The 21,739-nt window shown below is 41.1% G+C and overlaps 1 protein-coding gene across 2 annotated transcripts in view; it reads left to right on the top strand.

The window, feature by feature from the left end:
• Csmd1 (CUB and Sushi multiple domains 1) overlaps positions 1-21,739 on the top strand; it is a 1,522,453-nt gene that overhangs the window by 1,345,778 nt on the left and 154,936 nt on the right. For both annotated transcript variants that reach the window (XM_076913874.1, XM_034520246.2), the window contains exons 31-36: positions 1,856-1,972; positions 5,309-5,422; positions 7,471-7,566; positions 15,103-15,306; positions 16,219-16,343; positions 17,553-17,649. In XM_076913874.1, coding sequence (XP_076769989.1) covers positions 1,856-1,972; positions 5,309-5,422; positions 7,471-7,566; positions 15,103-15,306; positions 16,219-16,343; positions 17,553-17,649 — 753 coding nt within the window. The remainder of the gene's footprint in view (positions 1-1,855; positions 1,973-5,308; positions 5,423-7,470; positions 7,567-15,102; positions 15,307-16,218; positions 16,344-17,552; positions 17,650-21,739) is intronic.

The raw sequence follows: 21,739 nt of genomic DNA, 5'->3' as shown, positions 1-21,739 counted from the left end.
ATTGGTCAAGCAAATGCACTCCAGGCTTTCCCACAGACCAGTCTGATAGAGGCATATTTTCAACTTAAGTTTCCGCTTCCCAAATGAGTCTGGCTTGTATTAACCAGCCAGCGCAATGGTCATCCTAGATGTTTTGGAACATAAAACTACTCTGCAGTATGATATCAGAAGTCATTGTGGTTTGTGTAAGTTCATTAAGCCTTTCCTGGCTGGCCCTGAATGTGTTAAAGCTGTCAGATAAATGAGCTATTTTCCTGAGGTAAGAGGTGAGCCTGCCAAGTCACAGTAATGCAAGATTAGGGACAGTCTCTCAACAGTCATTGACTGTCTCAACAAACCAGTAATAAGTACCTTCCCAGTTAGCATTACCACATTCTACAGAGTTTATTAATCATGGAAAATGTCCTGTTTGTCCATTAGGACTTTAATAGTATGCTAATTGGCACTGAACAGATTAAATGTGCTATCTTTAATTTCCTGTTTTTTAACTGCTTGAAAATTGCCATATCAAGAATAAATGAACTGTAATAATGTAGTGAATAGGAAGGAGGCCAGGAGAAAATGAGGGAGGGAGAAAGAAAGGGAGGAAGAGGGGGTATTTCAGTCAAAGCACCATGTCTGATATGTTCATGTGGTGAAACTCATTAACTTACACATTTAAGTATGCACCAATATTTATAATAAAAAGAAGCAAAGATCTTAGAAAGAAATTGAACTTTCTCATGTTCTAGAAGCAACTGTAAATTTAAATCAGTGTTGATGCCCCAAAGAAAAAGGGCCATCAAGTGATACAGGATATCAGAAAATGCCAGGGTGTGTAGGACACTCAGGTGTTTTGGTCCACAGTCACACAGCTGGATGGAAGATCAGGTGCTAGTCCCTCCTGATATCACATACAAGATGCCATGTTGGGACTTAACTCACAACCTGAACAGTAATTGGGACTTAATTGGATCCAAGTGCAAGGATGTTTGAAAAGAGCGTTACATGTGAGCTAAAAAAGTTTTTCCAGTTTACCCAGAAAAGAAACACCAAAGTTAGAGTATTAGAAGGAAAAGGTTCATACAACCTCATAGTACATACATGCACATGCATGGATACACACATACACACCTACACACATACATATACACAAATGTATATATACACACGTTATTATGTACACATGCATATAGACACATGCACACATATACACATATATACACACATGTACACATATACACATATATACATACATGCACATACACACTCATGCATACATATACATAGACCTATATAATATACTCACATTCACAGATACTTGCATATATATGTATATATACATATATATGCACATACACACAAGCATACATATATTTATACATATGCACATATACACATACATACACATAAACATGTATAACATATCATATATATCACATATATATCATACACACACACTCATCCACATATATATACTCACATATAAACACATACACTCATATACACACATATACACATGCATATGTGTACACATATAGACATACATGTGTATACCCACATACATGTAAACACACATATACACAGTATAGCTAGTAGTAGTATAGCTATTTTCATTATTATTTAAACATGTCTCAGACAAGTCTTGATGATAACATCAGTCTTTTTTGAGCCCAAAGCTTTTGTTCCTCTGTCTCTGCCTCAGTGGTCCTGTGGTCCTGCTAATAGTACAGGGGCAGCTGCTGGCATGGATGCTTGTGTTTGTTATGAGATGGGCGGGCTGTGAGTGTTCAGATCTGTCTAATGATCTTACATGTCACAAGCATCATCATCTTCATACACAAAGCTCACCATTCTTGGCTGGCTCTCTTTGCAGCACCCTGTGGAGGCCAATACATAGGCTCCGAAGGGGTAGTTTTGTCACCAAACTATCCTCATAACTACACAGCTGGCCAGATATGCATCTATTCCATCACGGTGCCCAAGGAATTTGGTAAGAAATTGTTGTTGTTTCTAACTCATTGGCACATGCTTTAGAGATAGCTAATTTATCTGTTGTTTGGTAAAATTAGGGCAAAATAATACAAAAGAAATGATATTCCTAATCACACAGTACAGTGTTCCGTGACGTTCTTCCACCAAAGGGGTGCCATGTTCTGATGTTTTCCCCTGGAGTGCTGTTGTATTTTAGCCATTAATGTTGCCCCATCCTATGCTATGCCCAGAAATGGATTTGAAGTCAGTTGTTTGTAAATGTTAGACAGGAAGGCACATGCAGTTCAAGAGCATAAGTCATATCTCTGTTGTAATAAATATATGATATTAATGGTGGGTCTCTACCCTGCCTCTGATCATTCAGTTCTCAGATAAAAGACTCAAAACTTTTATATTTATATGAAGCCTTTAAAGCACTAGAGCTGGGCAGATATCTACCCATTGTGCTATTCTCTGGGCTACTCTTAACTCCAGTTGGCCAGCCCTCATGGTCATGTTTTTATGATTCACCTAACCCATGACATCTCCTCTCTCCACCTCCTTCACTTCTCCTTCTCCTGTTCTCTCAGACTCCAAGCCCAGGAACTGAAACTCCACCTATCTCTCATCTGACCAGATCTAGGCTGTAGACATCTTTATTCACCAATCAGGGATAACTTAGAGGTAGGGCATGGTACATAGCATCACTAAGGTCTACATAAAATCTCCTTGTCACTGGGGTCAGTATTTAGCATTACCGTATGTACCAACAGACCAAACCTCAACACACCCCTACACAGCTGGCAGGTGGAGTCCCATCCTTGAGACTTTGAGATGTGCAGGGGGTTCTGGTCATCTTGGACTACGTTATTTGATGTTCTCCCTGGCTCCCGGCCAGGAAGATGGATATTATGTTATTCTTCCCTGGGGGAATCCAGACAATACATTTTATACTTTTACAATCGATTTCCATTTTCCTCAATGGGCAATCAAAAGACGGCTGGGGGAGGGGGAAGGCCATAGGCCCACAATTTCCCTTTACATTAAATCAACAATCACCTACCTCCACAGAAATTTAACACATTTATTTCAATGTGAGAATGTACTTGAGATAAAAAAAAATTAAAGATTTTCTATTATTTTAAATTGTGCGCATCTGTGTGTTTCTGTGTTATTTGTGCTTGAGACCACTCCAGTTTGAGGGGCTCTGACACCTCTGGCCTCCACACATAGATACACATTTAAAGAAATAAAAATAAACCTTAAAAAAATATAAAAAGTTCATTGTTGATCCTGAGTCTTTGCATCCAAAAGGAGCCCAGAGCTCCCTTTATATAACACGAGTCTGATCTAGTCACTAACTGGGTGATGCTTCCTTCCACTCCTGCATCCCCGTTGAGTGGCATGCATGTGTTCAGCTCTGGTTGTTCTAGGCCTGGCAGATGCTGCTGCCTCAGTCCTTCACAGCTGGTCCCTACTTCCAAGGTCAACCAGTCAGACAGTGTTGCTACTTATGTATGCTACAAGAATTTCCTTATATCTCATGTTAACACATTACATGTTATTATAACATGTTAACATAAGGGTTTAACTGCCCCTACTGCTTAGGTACTACATTCATCTTCTCCCTGAGACATCACCAATGTGGGGTTGTAACACACCTTGCTCAAGTTTACAGCTCCACAGCTTGCTTCTTTCAGCAGATGAGTTGGGCCCATTTACTCACCTGGGTAGAGAGCTTGATTTAGGAATGCTGGTCAGAGGAGATGCCATGGCCTTCCCTAGGTCCTAATTTTGGTGATATTACAGACTCAGCTCCTGTGTTTGCTACAAAGCCCGCTGCACTCTTGCGTGGATAGCCACAAATCGTGTTAACAAGTTCTTTAGGACTCCTGAAGTTTCGTTGTAAAGTTCATGTTCCCAAAGAATTCTTGACAGAAAATAGGACTCAGGCACATGAGGACTCACTCTTCTCATAATCAGGAAACTCAAGCTGTGGGCAACCAATATAACAAGATTCAGTTCACTAGGGAGGTAGTAGTTGGGGTTCAGGGGGGATGGGGAGGCAGAACAGGGGTGAGGTGAGATGTGGCTCCTGCTATGACCTCTGAAGCACAAAGTCCTTAGGGAATCTCATCTACTGACAAAAACCTACTTAGCCCACAGGCTTGCTTTGGGGTGCTCTCTAGAAGGTTAAATCTCAAAGAGCAAGCTTCAGTGTGTGTGTGTGTGTGTTCATCTGTACAGTACCATGTGTGTCTGCATCTTCACACACCCTCATAATAAACAGCCTCCACTATGCTTACTAACACACTAATTTTCTTCTGCTAGAATTTTTTTTCAAGCAGAGTGCATATCTCAGTCCCCTGATTGTTATTATTTAGAAGGACCATTGGGTAAACTTCACACATAAACAAATAAAGGATAATTTGTTTCTGGCTTATATGTCAATACTAAATCACTAGCTCCACAAAATACTGCAAAGCCCTTTTATTTAATCAATTTTAATATATAAATATTGATTTAATTTGAAATCCAACCAATGTTACCATGTTTTGCTTGAAGGCAGTATATACCAGTTTCATATCCTGAAAGATTTTTTAAAAAAATGTTTGGAATAACCCACAGAAATCCCTGAAATGGAGTTCTAAATAAAACACTTGTTCAATTTGACAGTGTGCCAACATGATCAAGAGATTCTAATACGTTTCCAATTCCTTACCAAAGTATCATGGAGCTTGGTTCCAACATAGCTAATTTTCATGGAACAAAATATAACTAATCATTAAAAAAGCAGAATGCCTTCATAAATATCATTAGATTATTTAAATGCTGTATATTAAAATATGTCTTATACAATATTCAAATTCATAAAACAATTCCTTTTCAATATTAAAAGAACAAAAAAAGATGAAATAAAACTGTTTTAATCACTGAAAACTCGGGAAATGCAGAAAATAAGTTTGTAGGGTTGTTTTTACTTTGTTACAATTTATTATATTTTATGTGTGAAAGTGTTTGCCTGTGGATATGACAGTGCTCCATGTGACATTGTGGATATGAGTGTGCTTTGCCTGCAGGAGCCAAAAGAGGGCGTCAGGTTCCCGGGAACTGGAGTTACAGACAGCTGAGTCACTGTCTGGGTTCAGGGAATCTAACCCATGTCCTCTACAAGAACAAGTGCACTTAACCACGGAGCCATCTCTCTAGCCCCTGATTTGTGCTTATTTTTATAAGACTCCTAAAACTATGATCTTCGGGGGGAGGGGTGCGGGGGGGATAATTAGTGTGTGTGCACAGGCTCTCCTTTACTCTTTATAAGACTTCGCCCCACCCCACCCTCCTTCTTTTCTAGTGGTGTTTGGGCAGTTTGCCTACTTCCAGACTGCTCTGAATGACTTGGCAGAGTTGTTTGATGGAACCCATCCACAGGCCAGGCTTCTCAGTTCTCTCTCTGGTTCCCATTCAGGTAAAAATTTCTAATTACTTTGTGCTGAGTTCCACTATACAGTTATAGTGATTGTTTTAATCTCTCTCTCTCTCTCTCTCTCTCTCTCTCTCTCTCTCTCTCTCTCTCCCTCCTTCTGTCTCTCCGTCTCGTGTGTGTGCATATATGTGTGTATGTGTCTCACCGTGATAAATGGAAAATCATCTTTGAATTTCTGAGTTTATATTTTCACTAGAAATCTTTATATTTACTAAGATTTACTAAGATCATGGGGGAAATTTTTTTAAAAATGAAAAAGTAGAACTATTTTAGAAAAAAATGAAAATAATAATTTTTATTTTCTGTTCTGTGTGTCTTTTTCTCCTTCCTGGAGGTAAATCATTTTGCCCTATTAATTCCAGGCATGTATGTTTCACATGCAGTGAACATCCTTGGACTTTGTGGCTCCTTTGGGGGCTTTACACCAGTGTCCACAGATGCTCAGACACATGTATTCTGCTGGGCCAGCTCAGCCCAGGTACTAGCCTGCATCTGTGGGCAAACCCTTCGCATTTGCAAGCATTCATTTTCTAGCATTGATCATATCAACTAAGCAAACTTTTACTTTACCCAGGAACGTTAATTATGTGTATAACATGAGTCTTTTTTTTTTTTTTTTTTTTTTTTTTAGATTAAACTAAAAGCTCTGAACATTTATTTTTTGGGTTTTGTTGTTGTTGTTGTTGTTGTTGTTGTTTTTAATTTTTTATTGGATATTTTATTTACATTTCAGATGTAATCCCCTTTTCCCATTCCCCCCCACCCAGTAACTCCCTATCCCATTCCTTCTCTTCCTGCTTCCATGAAGATATGCCCCCACCCACCTTCCCACTCCCACCTCCCCACCCACTATTTCCCCCACACTGGGCATCCAGCCTTCACTGGACCAAGGACTTTTTTTTTTTTTCAACAAAATGATGGACTGGGTATTAGGACTATCTTGTACCTCACTGGTACAAATCGGCATAATTATGCTCTAATTGTATTTTGAGAGAAAAGTTTTATTTTAACAGGAAGGGTGATATGTAGGAGGAGCTAAGGTGGGAAGAGTACAGAGAGGAAGAGAAGGAGTAAGGAGAGGAGGAAAAGAAGGAAAGGAGAAGCTAGGTGATGAGAGAGCGAAAGAGGGGGGAGACAGGGAGCAGTTGTTCACCACGTGTTTCCACCAGTCAAAGATAGTTGATATATCTAGGTTGGGTAGTGGGTTACACCTCTGATTGAGCATTACCAAACTTATAAAGCCTTTGATTAACATTTTTAAAAAGTGTATAAATGCAAAAAGGAAAAGGGGGCATGGGATAGGTGTTTCCTAAGGGGGGGTGAATGGGGAATGGGGATGGCATCTGAAGTGTAAGTAAAATATCCAATAAAAAATCACACACACAAAAAAAAAATAACATGAGTCTCAATCCATCAAAGTTAAAGTTTTCTTGGTTTTGGCTTCTCACTCTTTCCTGATTCACCCAAATCTTCATGACTCAACAGTGTGGATTTCTAGCAAGGCCATATAGTGTCGTGCCTACAGATGCCTCAAGTGACAGACAGTAACTGATTCTTCCAAAGTAGCTTGTGTTGGGGGTCTTAGGATATGTATACACAATTGGGAGACACTTCTCAAGTTGTTGTATCCACTTTAAAGGTTAAACACTTATTTCAGAAGTATTTTGTGAATGTTTTAATGTATCTAAGCTACTGTTTGTCTAAACAAATTACCTACTCCAGCAGGTAATGATATGTCAGTACTTAACCCCACTGTATGATCAGTCACAGGGCCTGCTCAGCTCTCCTGCACAGATAAGTCTTCTATCCTGACAGCAATCCAGTTTATTAGACTCCACAAAGCCAGGGCTGGCTTTAAAGATGTCCATAAAAGCAAGACATTTGGGTCTTAAACCCCTAAATCTAGTTTCGCTCTATTTAACTTGAAGCACTTATTGTGGACTTTCAAGTCCACACGTCTTCCAGAATGCCATCCACACAATGCAAAACCACCTCCGGATCTGATGTGTTGCCTCCATTTGAATTTCCAGGTGAAACACTCCCACTGGCTACATCCAATCAGATTCTGCTTCGATTCAGTGCAAAGAGTGGAGCTTCTGCACGGGGTTTCCACTTCGTCTACCAAGGTGAGGAGCACCCTGTGCACTGTACTTTGTGTAGCAATGTAGAGGTTGGGAGGGGCCTGTGTTCTGCACTTTGAGTAGCAATGTGAGAGGTACCCTGTGAGCTGCATTTTGTGTGCCAAGGTGAGGGTGTATCCTGGGCTTCTAACATTGAAGAAAAATCAACAAATTTCATTTCTGTGACATTTAAATAATAGAGGCCATTCATATATGTGAGAGAAAATCACTTATCAAGAATAATTAGGTTTTTTTGGCACATTAAATTGTACTTCTACTTCAAAGACATACTACCTTATTTTCTTGCATTATAAAAACAATTATTGATTAAACTACCTCTGAATGGCTCTTCAGATATTGGAAAATGACATATAATGCAGTATTTGTCTAATTATATAAATCATGTCACAAACATTCAGAGCTACATGTATTGAAATATAAACATGTATTTTAAACAAACATGTTTGTTGTGAAAAGTAGCTGAAATTATAATTAAACAAAGCCAAACACAGAATTGACATGTCCATGACTGTTCTTCTGAACAAATACTACTTTGTAAAATTAACCCATCTGTTCCACATCTTTCTGCTTGTTTTTTTGTTTGTTTGTTTAATTTGGAGCTTATTTAAATAAAGCTGAGACTGTTCTAAAGTCCCCCAAAATGAAAAAGATGTGATATATTATTCATTGAGCTTGAATATTCATTTCACAAGCTTGAAGTTTAGGAGCACAGAACAGTGGATCTGGAACTGTTCGTGGCACAATGTGGTGGAGGGAAGAGCTGCTTCTGGGCTCCACTCAGTCCAGTCCTGAATGCAACCCTCTTCTAGACCTGATGCCACACACTTCACATCCCAGCACCTGAGGCTGAGGCAGGAGGATTGTGAGTTTCTAAGTCATAGAACAAGATCCATTCCCAAATACCCCCCCCCAAAAAAAAGGAACAATAAAGAAATTCTTAATTTGTCTCCATCTAGGGTCATCCGGCCAGGAGTTCACCATCTACCCTTCAATATTTCCCTCACAATTAGAGGAAAGTCACTTATCTGAGTTATTTGCTGCCTTGAGATACAATTATCCAGAAAGTCTCCTAAAAAGATTATGCTTTTCAGGAGACATGGAAGATAACAGTCATGCCATTTGTTTTAATTCTAAAAATCTCACAGAGTAATAGCAATTTGATCAAAATATTTCCCATAAAAGGTTTCCGTTTTCATCATCGAAAGCACATGAACGGTCTTGGACAGAAGGTTGCAATGACGCTAGCAACACACACGAGGAATATTTCTAACCCTTAAGTGGCATTGTTAGGGAATTAAAAGTAGTTACATTGTTTTAAAGTTGCAGTTTTTGTTAAATGTAAATGACCAATATATTTTTAATTGACTTTTCTAGACAATGACTAATTTAGGCAAGCTGGCTAAACTTATTTTCTTCAAATGAATTTAAAGTTACTTTTTTTCCCATGTAGATACATAATCCAAAACTCACATTTCTTCTGTAACAAAGGCAGACTGATTGTTTTAAGTAAATTTTTCCTCTTAGGGAAAAAAAATCATACTAACGTTAGGAAATGAATCCAAGTTACTAACAACAGGAGTCTTCGTATGGGGCTTCCTCTGGCTTTCAAAAAAGATTAGATCATTGGTCAGAAAAGTGGCAAAGTCAAGGCCTGTGCTACCCTGAGTTCACACTCGGGTGACATGTTTTGGAAAAGAATTAAATTATTCCATGCATATGCGTCTGTGTAGTGGAATGTGTTTATGGTTTATGTGTTCATCAAGTACATGTCTGTGTGTGTGCATGTGTGTACATACGTAAGTGTAGAGGCAGGAGGTCCATGTAGGTGTCTTTCTCAGTCTCTCTCAACCCTGTTTTTTAAGACAGGGTCTGATTCTAAACCTAAGGTTCACCAACTTATTCTGACTAACAGTACAACAAAAGCCAGGGATCCGCCTGTCCCCACAACCCAGCCCTGGGATTCCAGGTGCACACCACCACACCCAGCATTTTAATTTCCATTGTGACCCGAGCACACTTCCTCAGGCTTGTGTGGTAAGCATTTTATTGTCTGAGCTGTCTCCCAGTCCTGAAAAATTGTTTCTTTATATAAATTCAGGCATCATCATTAAAATATGTAAAACTACAGAAAACTAGAAAGCAGACATTTATAGGAGGAATTGGTTTTCCTTGTACAATAATATGTCTGGCATATTTAATGTCTTGCAAAGCCCAACACTCCACCTTTCCCTACTCTCCACTACTGAGTTTATGCAAAAATGAGTCTTTTATCAAAGCTAAATCCCTTGGAGGTAAATGAAGAGACTTGTGAATCCAGTTTATAAACTACTCAAAGGCAAAAAGAAAATCTTCAACCCCGAGAGAGAGATAGAGAAGTCAACAAAGCACTGGCTTTTTAAAAGACAGTTACATTAAAGCTACACATTATTTCCACCCTTATTGTATACAAATGTTCTGAGTGGCTATAGCTTCACCCATCTCAAAGTTATTAAATCTCCGTGACTTTGTGCTCTGAGATTATAGGATGCTTGACCCCTGTTAACAGGAAGACAGTCCATTATGAAGAACATCTGAGATGCCAACGCAAGCCATATGTCAAAGGATGGAGTGTAAAAGTGTGCCTGGGACTCAGGTGTGGAAAGCTGCCCTGGCAGCTCAGACTAGCTCCCTCACAGCCCACAGTGGCTTCCTCTTGAAGGAGAATGTAGCAGTTCTGTAAACAGACATAGATTATCTTCAAGCTTCGGAGGAAGTGCAGACCGATGGTTAGTTATGCTGTCGATGCACAGAGGGAAGCGTGCCTCCGTGGGGAATTCCTTTAGACGGGCTGGTCTGTGGGCACATCTATGAGTCATCCGAGGCTCCTGAAGCTCCTGAAGTGTGTCAAAGTGAAGAAAGCCAGCAAGCAAGCATGCAGGCAGACCTGCAGGCAGCCTGGAGCGTTTACTTCTCCCTGTGCTCGATGTGGATGTGGTGTGAGCAGCTATCGTACATTTTTAGCCTCTGTAGCTCCCCTTCAGTAACCGGCATTACAAACTAAACAAAGCCTCTCTTCCCGTGTCACGTTCAGCCAAGATGCTTTATCACAGCAAGAGAAAGGAAAATAAAACAAAGACTTAACTGTAACAGCCAGGGAAATGCCACTGCCACCTCTCTCTCATTTACCTATTGTCTGCATCACGTGACTGATCCTGTCCAAGTTAACTCAGTGGCTCGGTTTCTCACAAGCATACTATTTTGATTTTGTCCGGGTGCTGTTTTGTTTTGGTTTTGGTTTTTGTCCGAACCTTTATTTTTATCTGTATGGGTGTTTTGTCTGTTTGTACGTCTGCGCACCACTGTGTACAGTACCCTTGAAAGCCAGAAGAGGGCACTAGATCCCCTGGGATTGGAGTTAAAGATAATTATGAGCTGCTATGTGGGAGGTGGGAATCAAACCAGTGTCCTCTGGAGAAGTAACCATTGCTCCTAACTGCTGGTTCATCTCTCCAGTCCCCGTATATTGTTTTTTATTCATCTTCCTTCCATTCATGCCTGGACATTTCAGCATGCAGTTCCGTGCCTCTTTCAGACAGCTCTGTGTAATCTGCTCTCACCAATGTCACCAATGTCAGCAAGCTGGCAGAATCCACTGTCTACTTTTATGTGAGAAGAAGTCTTAGCCTCTCCACACAACGGGAAAGGGACTGCTGACCTCAGCTCTGCCTCTCTGAGTCATGGCTCTGGGCCATCAACTAACTACATGTGACCTTCTCTAGACCCTGGCCACAACTGAAATAACATACAGCCTGTCCCAACCACACTGGAGAATCATTATTCCTCAATAATATCTGGACAGCACCCCAACCTCAATCACACTTGAATAATACCCTGCCTCAGACTCATCTGGTTCCACTGAGCTCAGGTGGTATAAAATGGAAACCAAGAGTCTCATAAACCATGAAGCCTTGCGCCGACATACTGTTGCTTCTTTTCCATGGCTGCTTTTCTCAGATGCTATCAACTGAGAGCATAGTTGATTTTGCATTTCTAAGGAAGTCACATTTTGTATCCAGATCTTACAAAGTGTGGTTTTGTATGGAGAATGTTTACGATGAAACTGTGCATGTAATTCACTGGTGTTTTACTAATTCTCTAACTATGACCAACATGTCAAGTCAGAATCCTCAACTCCTAACAGATAAAGACTCTCTCTGTGTCACTAAAGAAAATAAGAAAATTCCCTAAATGCCCTCCATTTTTTTTTCTTTGAGTTGTGGTTGTTCACCTTCTTTCTGTCACAAGACACGGTGTAAGGCCACACACATGCCTCTGAGATTGGTGATGGCAAAGGTTGATGCATGAATCTCTCATGCTCTCCTAGTAATTCCACATGAGTTTTTGCTCACTCTCAGCTCTGTGAGACCTCATAGAAAAATCACTCAGCCTCTTGCTCATCACAGTACTGTGGCGTGATGGGGCATGGCATGGTGGAGCATGGTGTGTTGGTATGTGGAGTGCCGTGAGGCAGATTCTGTCTCCCCTACCTACCTTCCAGATAACCCTATTTTGTTCTCACTTCTCTCTCTGATACTTTGACATTTGTTTTGTGATGGTACAAATATCATTTAAGAGAGAAATAACAGTAACAAGAGAAAAGAACTCTTGCATTCTGCCTGAAGAGCCTGGATGAGCAAGAACAGGAGTCCTGATGGCAGGAGGGTTCACAGCAGAATGCAACCCTCTACATGTTACCAAGGTCCGTTAAGCACTGCCCCTCTCTCCCATTTTCTCTATGTTCCCTTTGCTTTCCAAACTTCCAACTTTATGAAATGTCTTTCATAACCACATTTGCACACGGTGCTACTCATTTATATAATTGCCTTAAAAATTGACAACTGTAGAATCCTTGTCTGCATCAACATTCAGGGACCAAAAGACACTCAAAACCTCGTAGATCTAGGTATTTGCTTCCCAAGACAAATCTGCATACCTTGGGAATCTGGGAGAACCTTAGCAAAGAGAGAGCAAAGATGGCAGGTGATGAGTCTGGGCTATGTAGGGCTGGGTCAGTGTGACTGCTGTGAGCGTGCTTCTCTCGGGGCCTATATCCTTGAGTATCTTCATTTTCATGTAGGAGACAGGACTTGAGCGGAGCAAACACAAGTATAGAAAAGAGCCCCAACTCATTAGATGGGGTCATTGATCTGCTGTGGCTCTCATGGTGCAACCTATGCTGCCTGTCACAGTGTGAGTACACAGCATCTGCGATGTAGCTCCCGGTCAATAGAAGGGACATCCTACCTCTCAGCACCAAGCCACTGGCTCTATGGCTCCTCCTCGTGTGGTTGTTCAGTCCTGCTGGAATGTGTGAGGATGGCTTTCTAACTATCCATCTCTTAGTACGGAATGGCTGAATTATAGCAATATGATTTTCCACCAAGCCTATCAGGGAGAACTGACCCTGTCTGTCAGGGTAGACCCGGGGAACAAAGTGGGGATTTAGATTTCACCTCTTCTGTGTCTAGTCTCAGACTCCTTTCCTTAATTTTCTTTTCGCCAGTATCAGACTTTAGTTTGCCCAGGTCTGTGTGGCTGGTTGAATCCCTTGCTGCAGCACGGGACCTAATTTTTTTTTTTTTTTTTTTTTTTTTTTTTTTTTTTTTTTTTTTGTAACAAAGATTCCTTGCTTAGGATGATCATATCAACTTATTATTTTCTCTAATGTTAACTGAGCCACTGGCCACATTCTGGTACTCACCCACATTAAGATAAAGCATCATAATGTGAAGAGGAATGGAAACAAATTTGTTCATGCTTTTTCCCCAGTTAGGAAGAAAAGAATTCTTCAGCCTAGAAAGTCACAGCCTACCTCCCCCGACCCCATGCCAGGCTCCCCCTGCAGGTGCTCATTTGTATACTGGAGGAATATTCTTGGGGCCTACATTAATATTGTAGTGTTGCCTTTTCACTGCAGTGACATGAAGTATACTTTTTTAAAACATTGTTAGCTGCATGGCAGAAGGTTGCTAACTCTAGACCCTGCAATGTATGGCAGCTCTACCTTCACCCACACAACTGCATGTCCAACTCCCTGCTTCCACTCACCCATCCCTGGCAGCCACCACCCTGCTCTCTGTTCCAGGGAGTTTGGATCCTCCATGGGAGAGGAGTAGTGCTATGTGTTTGTAACACAGTGCCCCTCAGATGCCTGCATGCCATTACAAATATCAAAACCTTCATTTGTATGGTTAAATAAAAGTCCCTTATACAAATTCATAGATCACACATATTTTTATGCAGTCATCTTCTGACGAACACTACCCTAGTGAGTTTTCATTGTTAACTTGATTATTAATTAATGTGGAAGGGCCTAGCCTACTGAGGGCACCATCCCTAGGCTGATGGTCCTGGGCTATATGAGAATGCCATCTTAGCATGAACCTGAGTGAAACAGGGAATTGAGCCAGGTTTCTCCTTCAAGTTCCCACTTGAGTTTCTCCCTGACTTCCCTCAGTTATGTATGGACAGTGACGTGGACATGTAAACTAAATACACCATTTCATCCCCAAGTTGCTTCTGATGAGAGTATAGTATCATGGCATCAGAAAACAAACAAGAAGCATACCTAGTTTGTTAGTTTCTTTTGCTCCATTGGCTATAATATTACTATTAGACCCCAAGCCCAGCTCTTCAGGATAAATATCTTTCTAAAACGATGGGTCACATGGTGGGTCCTATTTTTTTAGCTGCATAATTGATCACAAGGGCCACATCTAAACAAGTTCTTTACGGAGCTGCCTGTCTCACTAGCCTCCACTGTTGCTGAGGAAGAGCAAAAGTGTGGCCACTGCCTTCTAACTGCCAGCACAGTCGTTCAGATTTTAATTAATTTGAACTGCTTCAATACTAATTAACCATCACGGGCACTAATTTTCCTTCTATCCCATTTTCCCATCTGAATGAGACCTCTATGGTGGTCCCCAGTGACATCACAGGAGGAAATGTAGACAGAGAATTGACCCTGGGGACACTCCTTACAGACATGGTTTCCAGCATTGTGTCTACCCTGCATCCACTCCCATCCTCCTCACATCCACTCCTGTCCCTTCTCTTTTTTTTCATTTTTAACAAGATATTTAATAAGAAATCTTTTTCCAATTAAATATCTCTTTATTATTAAACACACATATATGTATACCTCATGTGCAATTTTCAGAGATTCTTTTCCTTTTTGTTTCATTTATTGGATATTTCTTTATTTACATTTCAAATGTTATCCCCTTTCCAGGTCTCCCCTCTGGAAACCGCCTACCCCATCCCACTTCCCCTGCCCCTATGAGGGTACTCCCTTACCTACCCACTCCTCCCTTCCCGCCCTGGCATTCCCCTACACTGAGGCATCGAACTCCCACAGGTCTAAGGGCTGCTCCTCCCACTGATGTCCAACAAGGCCATCTCTCTGCCTTATACGCTGGTCCTCTTCTCTCCTCCTGTTACACTCCGCTTTGACACTAGGCGATCTGTATGCTTTTTCCCCAGCCGTTCCACGCACCAGTGACACACAGTGCAGCTCTGTCCCAGAGCCCCGATATGGAAGAAGGATTGGTTCTGAGTTCTCTGCAGGCTCCATTGTCCGATTCGAGTGTAACCCAGGTTACCTGCTGCAAGGCTCCACGGCCATCCGCTGCCAGTCTGTGCCAAACGCTTTGGCCCAGTGGAATGACACCATCCCAAGCTGTGTAGGTAAGTGGGGCCCAGGAGACAAGATGACTACCCGGGGCTGGCTCAGAACTTCATGTCAGGGTTAGGAGCCCTGCTGTCACTGCTCATGAAGTGATCTTGCGCTTCAACTATGTGAAGATCAATTGATTAGGTCCATAGCCCAATCAAGCCAACCTTAAAAAATAAATGTTTCCTAAAATATGAGATCTGCATGGGTAAAACATACTTTCCTTTCTGATGCTTGTTAAGTCTGTTATCAGCTCTAAAGTTAAGAAAGCACATGATGCTTTCTTTTTTTCTTCCATCTGTGGGAAGAGCATGCAGATAGTGGGCTATGGCATTATATGTATGCTGTCCCTTTAATACATCTGTATTTGAAAAGTGCTGGATATGACACTGGTATTGTTACTTATTATTTGCTACGTTTGTCAGAGGAACTTTCAGCCCAAAGGTGATTATCTCTTAAACTTAGCTGTGCATGTTAAATATCTCTTTCTCTCCCTGGATTGCTCTAGTACTCATCAGTATGACCTGGAGCTGCTAGTCTGCACACTGAAGGGGACACTCCACACACACCCTTACATTAAAGTAGAAAAATTATTCCAATCAGAACTCACTTCACAGACACCATTGTTGTAGACAGTCCCTTCTTAGAAAAACCTAAAAACAAAAAAAATTGTTTATAGAGTCAAAGCTTACAACTCAGTTACATGATGGATATCAATCACTGATGTCTCACAGGACATCAATCAAGAAATTTAATTTGACCTTGGCTAAAAATGCCACTTAAAATAGCAGGAAAAGATTGCCTGTCTGATCACAGTCAAGAAAAATAGGCCACAGAGCCTCTGCAGCTTCACTTGGCTTTTACTTAACATGGCTCTCTCTCTCTCTCTCTCTCTCTCTCTCTCTCTCTCTCTCTCTCTCTTTCAGTTCCATGCAGTGGCAATTTCACTCAGAGAAGAGGGACAATTTTGTCCCCAGGCTACCCTGAGCCATATGGGAACAACCTGAACTGTGTGTGGAAGATCATAGTATCGGAGGGCTCAGGGATTCAGGTAGGGCCTCAGACCAGGGCCTCTGAGGCAGGTCAGCGGGCTCCAGCTTTCCTCGTCCTCCCTCTTCCCCTTCTCCCTCCCTTCATCTCTTCTTTCCCTTCCCTGTCCTCTTTTCTCCTCTCCCTCTCTTCCTTTTTTTTCATGTATACTTTTTTCTTTATTTATTTAAAGACTTTTTAAAACTTTATTTGTTTTGTGTTATTCTGGTTTGGTATTCAGCATAATGCACTTCATTCTGGCTTCCTCATACATCCATTGCCCTCATTCATTCTTGCTCCATGGCCCTCCTTCCTCCTCCCCTCTCCCTCTCTCTGATCCCCCTCCTCCTTCCCGTATGCCCTTGCACTCTCTAGTCATGGCCACAGAGGTGGATATTCGTTTCTCTTTTTTGAGTCTTTCTATAAAATGTCTTTAATCATTTTCAATATTTGCAAACAAAGAATTTCCTTTACTTATTTTTAAAGCTTTGATTTTATTATTTTTAAGTGAGGTGTGTGTGTGTGTGTGTGTGTGTGTGTATGTGTGTGTGTGTGTTACCTGGGTGGCCAGAAGAAGGCAGGGAAGCTTTTAGAGCTTGAATTACAAAAGGTTCTGTGCCACCTACATAAAGTACTGAGAACAGAACCCAGGTCTTCTGGCTCCTAACTACTGAAATATCTCTCCAGCCCAACAATTGATTTTTAGAATAACGGTTATGGGAACTGTTATTTGTAGAGATTTTTCCATGTCCTATTATAGATTAGTTCCTTTCATTCATATATATATATATATATATATATATGTACATACATATGTACATATATACACATATATGTATATATGTATGCATATACATGCATATTATATGAATATAATATAAAATAGTATATATTATATCATCTTATTAATATATTTAATTTTAGTGACATATTTAATATATTAAAATATATTATCTTGTTAAAGAATACTTATATCTGTTCTTTGGCAGTTTTCTGTATGTATGTAATATATTTAATCACTTCCAGCCACCCACCCTACTCCCCCTGACACCCCTTTCCCATTTGATCCCAGTATGACCCCCTGCCATTTTCATGTTCTCTCATTATTCACATAACCCACTGAACGCAATTTTGTATATGTGTGTGTATGTATTTTAGTTATAAAAAGCTCATGTATATAAATTAGTTTGATTAAAATAAGACACAGTAACCCTGGTTTGTTCCCCGGCAGATTCAAGTGATCAGCTTTGCCACGGAACAGAACTGGGACTCCCTGGAGATCCATGATGGAGGAGACATGACGGCCCCCAGACTGGGCAGCTTCTCAGGTAGGGTGAGCCTGCGATTCCCTTTGTCTCTGCTTTTGAACCAGAACAAAAGCCAAAGGAAGAATCAAATCCAGTCTATGAACAGACTGGTTTTTCCCATAATGACTAGCAGCTGTTCTTTCCCATAATACCTAGCAGCCCGATCCCAGTGTGTAACCTGAGTCATGTGAGAACGATGTAGCATTAGGGTCTGGTGCAGGAGACCATCTGGAGGAGCCGGGCAGCTCAACAATTAATGGTCGGATTGTGAGGCTACCCATGGATGGGGAGGCACATGAGAGGGGTAAGGCTGAGAAGGAGGCTTACCCAAGGCTAAGACACCTAGAAAATGACCAAGTGTACCTCAATGAGGCCTGTGATTGGAAAGCCTGACCCCACCCATGCCCACCTCACAAAGGCATGGACCTGGAGCTCCACTGTGGTGACCAGCAGTGCAGTCAGTCCTTGCCCCTTATGGCTTCACACATGTGTCTGTGTTGGGTCACCTTCCCTTGGCCTTGTTCTCTCAGAGAAGCACTGGCAGTGTTACCTCCTCCATCCTCTTGTCACCATGTCCTTAAAACTGATATCATTTGCTCACTGTAGTCCAGCCCACTACTATGTATCACGTGACTCATCTGTTCTAAGACCTCAGTTTCAGACATAGAATGGTCTACTATGGTGCAATAAATGTCTCGCGAGACTTCTTTTCAAATGGATCATCCTTTTCCCTTGACTTTTTACTAAGTATAAAATAGAAGAGGAATGAGACCTTCACAGGACTATCCACAAGATGGATTGTATCTTTAGATGACCGAGGGATCGGGACTGTGGCTTGTCATTTGATTGCTGCATGACCAACATCAGTGTTGGGTGGTAAAGTACCAAGCATTTACAGACGTTCCTCACCCACTGCCTGTCGCTGTCTGCATTTGTCTCTTTACACCTTTGGGTCTTTAATGGACAACAGGCCGTTACCAAACAAGCTTAGTCTGGAATTTTTCCACGTTGGAAGTCTGGCTGAGTTCCTTAGCCAGGGGCCTCTTGTCGATGTCCTACTTACTGTGAGATTTACAGAAACTTTAGTTTAGATAATCGACAGAGTTGTGACTAAAGTAGAAATCCTCTGCCGTTAAGAACAACGATAAGCCCGTAATTTAAAACCTGCATGTAGAATGCCAAATTCAATTTGATTCTATGACATCTGTTTATCTAGCTAGCAGTGCTGAGAGAGAATGGGTGTTCTGGGGCTGCGGGCAGAAGGGTACTGCCAGAAGGTGTAAAAAGGAAGACTTAAATTAGTGAAATGTAGCCACACCTGGGGCTGGGGAAAATGCTTCCACGGTGAAAACCAGGCTCCTACGTCTATTTCTACTTCAGTCAGTGACACTAAGGAAAGAAACCAGCACTGTTCCCTGTACACACTGTACAGAGGTGCTTTTGGTTTTGTTTTTTAAGTCATTCAGGAGATGACTTAAAAAGTATAGGCCTGGTGGAGATGATAGATAGATAGATAGATAGATAGATAGATAGATAGATAGACAGACAGACAGATAGACAGTTCCACCTAGTATATAATAGGTGGATCAGCAGGTTTGAATCTTAACACACAACTCTCAAAAATCTTAACTCCAACTCCAGTGCTCTCTTCTGGCATCCACAGGTACCAGGTATGCATATGGTACATACAGAAAACTTCCATCTACATAAAGGAGACATACAACTTAAGTTAAAAGAGTGTTTGTTATAACTACCACAGCAGTGCAGTTCTGATGTTTAACTACCTGGAGTTGGAGGCAGAGCTGGTTCTCCACAGAACCCCCCCCCCCCCCCCCCCCCCGCATCAGATACCAGTGAGAAGCTAAGAGTCAGTCATAAGCTACCTATGATATGGAAATGAGCTGTAAATTAAGTACTCCCATGCTGATGGGCCTCTGGAGTTCTCAGTGCTCAGAAAATACACATGTGTAATGTTACTTTTGTTGAATAGGACAGAAAAGAGGACCAGCCCAATGGAGACACTCTGCATGTGAGGGGAATTCCAGGCATTGGGATTTTATTTCTCAAAGTATGTCATCTTCTAGACACACTGATGTGTGACACCAACTATGACGCTTCTCTGAGCTGTGGAGTCCAGATTTTCAGAATGCTTTTATTGAATACTCATGCTTGGCTGTATTATTAGCTACAGATCAGAACCTAATCTTTTACCCCTTTCATGTCAGACCACTAGATATGGGGCTGTTACCTCATGGGTTAAGCCCTGACCCTTAGCCACATGTCTGATGTTCCCAATGTGGTCATCCAGAATAGCCATGCCACTGTCCTAACTGTGGTTGTCCCAAACTCGATGGTCCATAGACTTTTCCATGAGTGGCCAGAATATTCCTGTAAACTGGAAGATGCCCAGGGCTTGGAGGTAGACTGGGTATGTAGCACCACTGTCTGCCAACCCTCTGACATGAATGGAACCTATGACTTCTTTATTTCAAAGAAATAAAGAAATAAAGAATATCGTCAGATATACAAGGAAAGAAAAATACTCAGACAATAAAATACTGAGAAAGCACATCAGTATGTGTCTTGTAACCTTTCTCTTTTTAAACAATAGACTTGATGTAGATTACAATGGCTGAAGCCTTTGCTTTGAGACACGGGGGATGAAACAGTTATGTAAACATGAAGCACCCCTGAGGTCCTCGCTGAGACTCAGCTTACATTCTTTTCTGAAATGTAAATAGAGATTTTAATGGAGCAAGTTTCTAGGTTTGCATATGAAAATCCCTCTTGTAAAAATAACTGGGCCATTTGTAGTTCATTGCGACAAGATGCAGCTTGTTGCTTTCAAATTAATTAGAAAATGAAAATTTGCAAACATTTTCAACAATGAATACTAAACAAAAGTAAATATTGAATTGGGAAATGGCCCCATTAGCAAAGTGCCTACCACCTAAGCATAGGGACTCAGGTTTAATCTCTAGTCTAGAACCCACATGAGAAGCCACTGTGGCTTCTGCCTACAATCCTGTCTATAATCTCAGTTCTAGGAAGATGGCTACAGGGTATCCAGAGTTCATTGGTAGCCAGTGGGTCTGAATCAGTAAGCTCCAGGTTCAGTGACAGACTGTGACTCGAAAATACAGTGGGAAGTGATAAAAGAAGGCACCTGGAACACACCTGGCAAAGATAACAGACATGTATGCACACTAAGTTAAACTATAAGTAAACAAGTCTCAAACACTATCAAATTAAAAAAAAAAAAAAAGATATTCTGGAAGATGGAAATCTCATTAAAATAGTGTGACCAGACCCTTGTGAAAGAAAATAAGCTTGCTTTATGTAATGTTTTCCAAGCAATTAAGGAAGTCAGATTAATAAAAATCTTACATGTTCACTTAAATACAATGCCTTTATATTACATTACAGATTTTTTTCACCCACTAAATCCTATGTCACTATGGGGGCTACTCTGGACAGAATATTATATAGAGTTGACTTACAGGAAGGGCTGTATTTTAGGACATCCTGGAGATGCTTGCCACAAGTGTGAGTAGATGTTTTCTAAGGTATTTGCAAACTATAACCATCTGTACAGCAGCCTCATGGTAGCAGAAAATCATCATCATCATCATCATAATCACCACCTGGATGCATGGACCAATGTATATCCAATGACCTGGAATATCTTAGCCCCATAACTATGTAAATATCAAGTGTCCATTTGCATGAATAGTAATGAAACAAAGAATAATCAAGAAAGCTCTGGAATGTGTGCCCCCCATGGGAACAATTGTGTGATGTGGTACACATCTCATGCAGCTGAGTTTGGAACCTCAGGCGATTGCTTCACCCACTAGCTCCCAAAGGGAACTGAACCCCTTGGGATGGATGAATCAGGCTCTTGCTTTGGCAGAACTGGGCATCTGATGAGCAGAATGACCCTGCGTATGTCAGGTCAATGAAACTGAAGCATCAACTCTTCTCATTCCATAGTTCTAGAATAAACTAGACAGGTTCTGTCTGTCTTTCCCCTCATCTTCTGATTGAGGTGAGATATCTCAGGTCTACCCCATTTTTACTCTTGACACATTCTGGTTAAATCACCTTGAGT

This window comes from Arvicanthis niloticus, chromosome 16, assembly GCF_011762505.2.
Source record: "Arvicanthis niloticus isolate mArvNil1 chromosome 16, mArvNil1.pat.X, whole genome shotgun sequence".
Taxonomy (NCBI): Eukaryota; Metazoa; Chordata; class Mammalia; order Rodentia; family Muridae; genus Arvicanthis; species Arvicanthis niloticus.
Note: the sequence above shows the minus strand (reverse complement) of the source record. Positions and strands in the feature narration are given on the sequence as shown.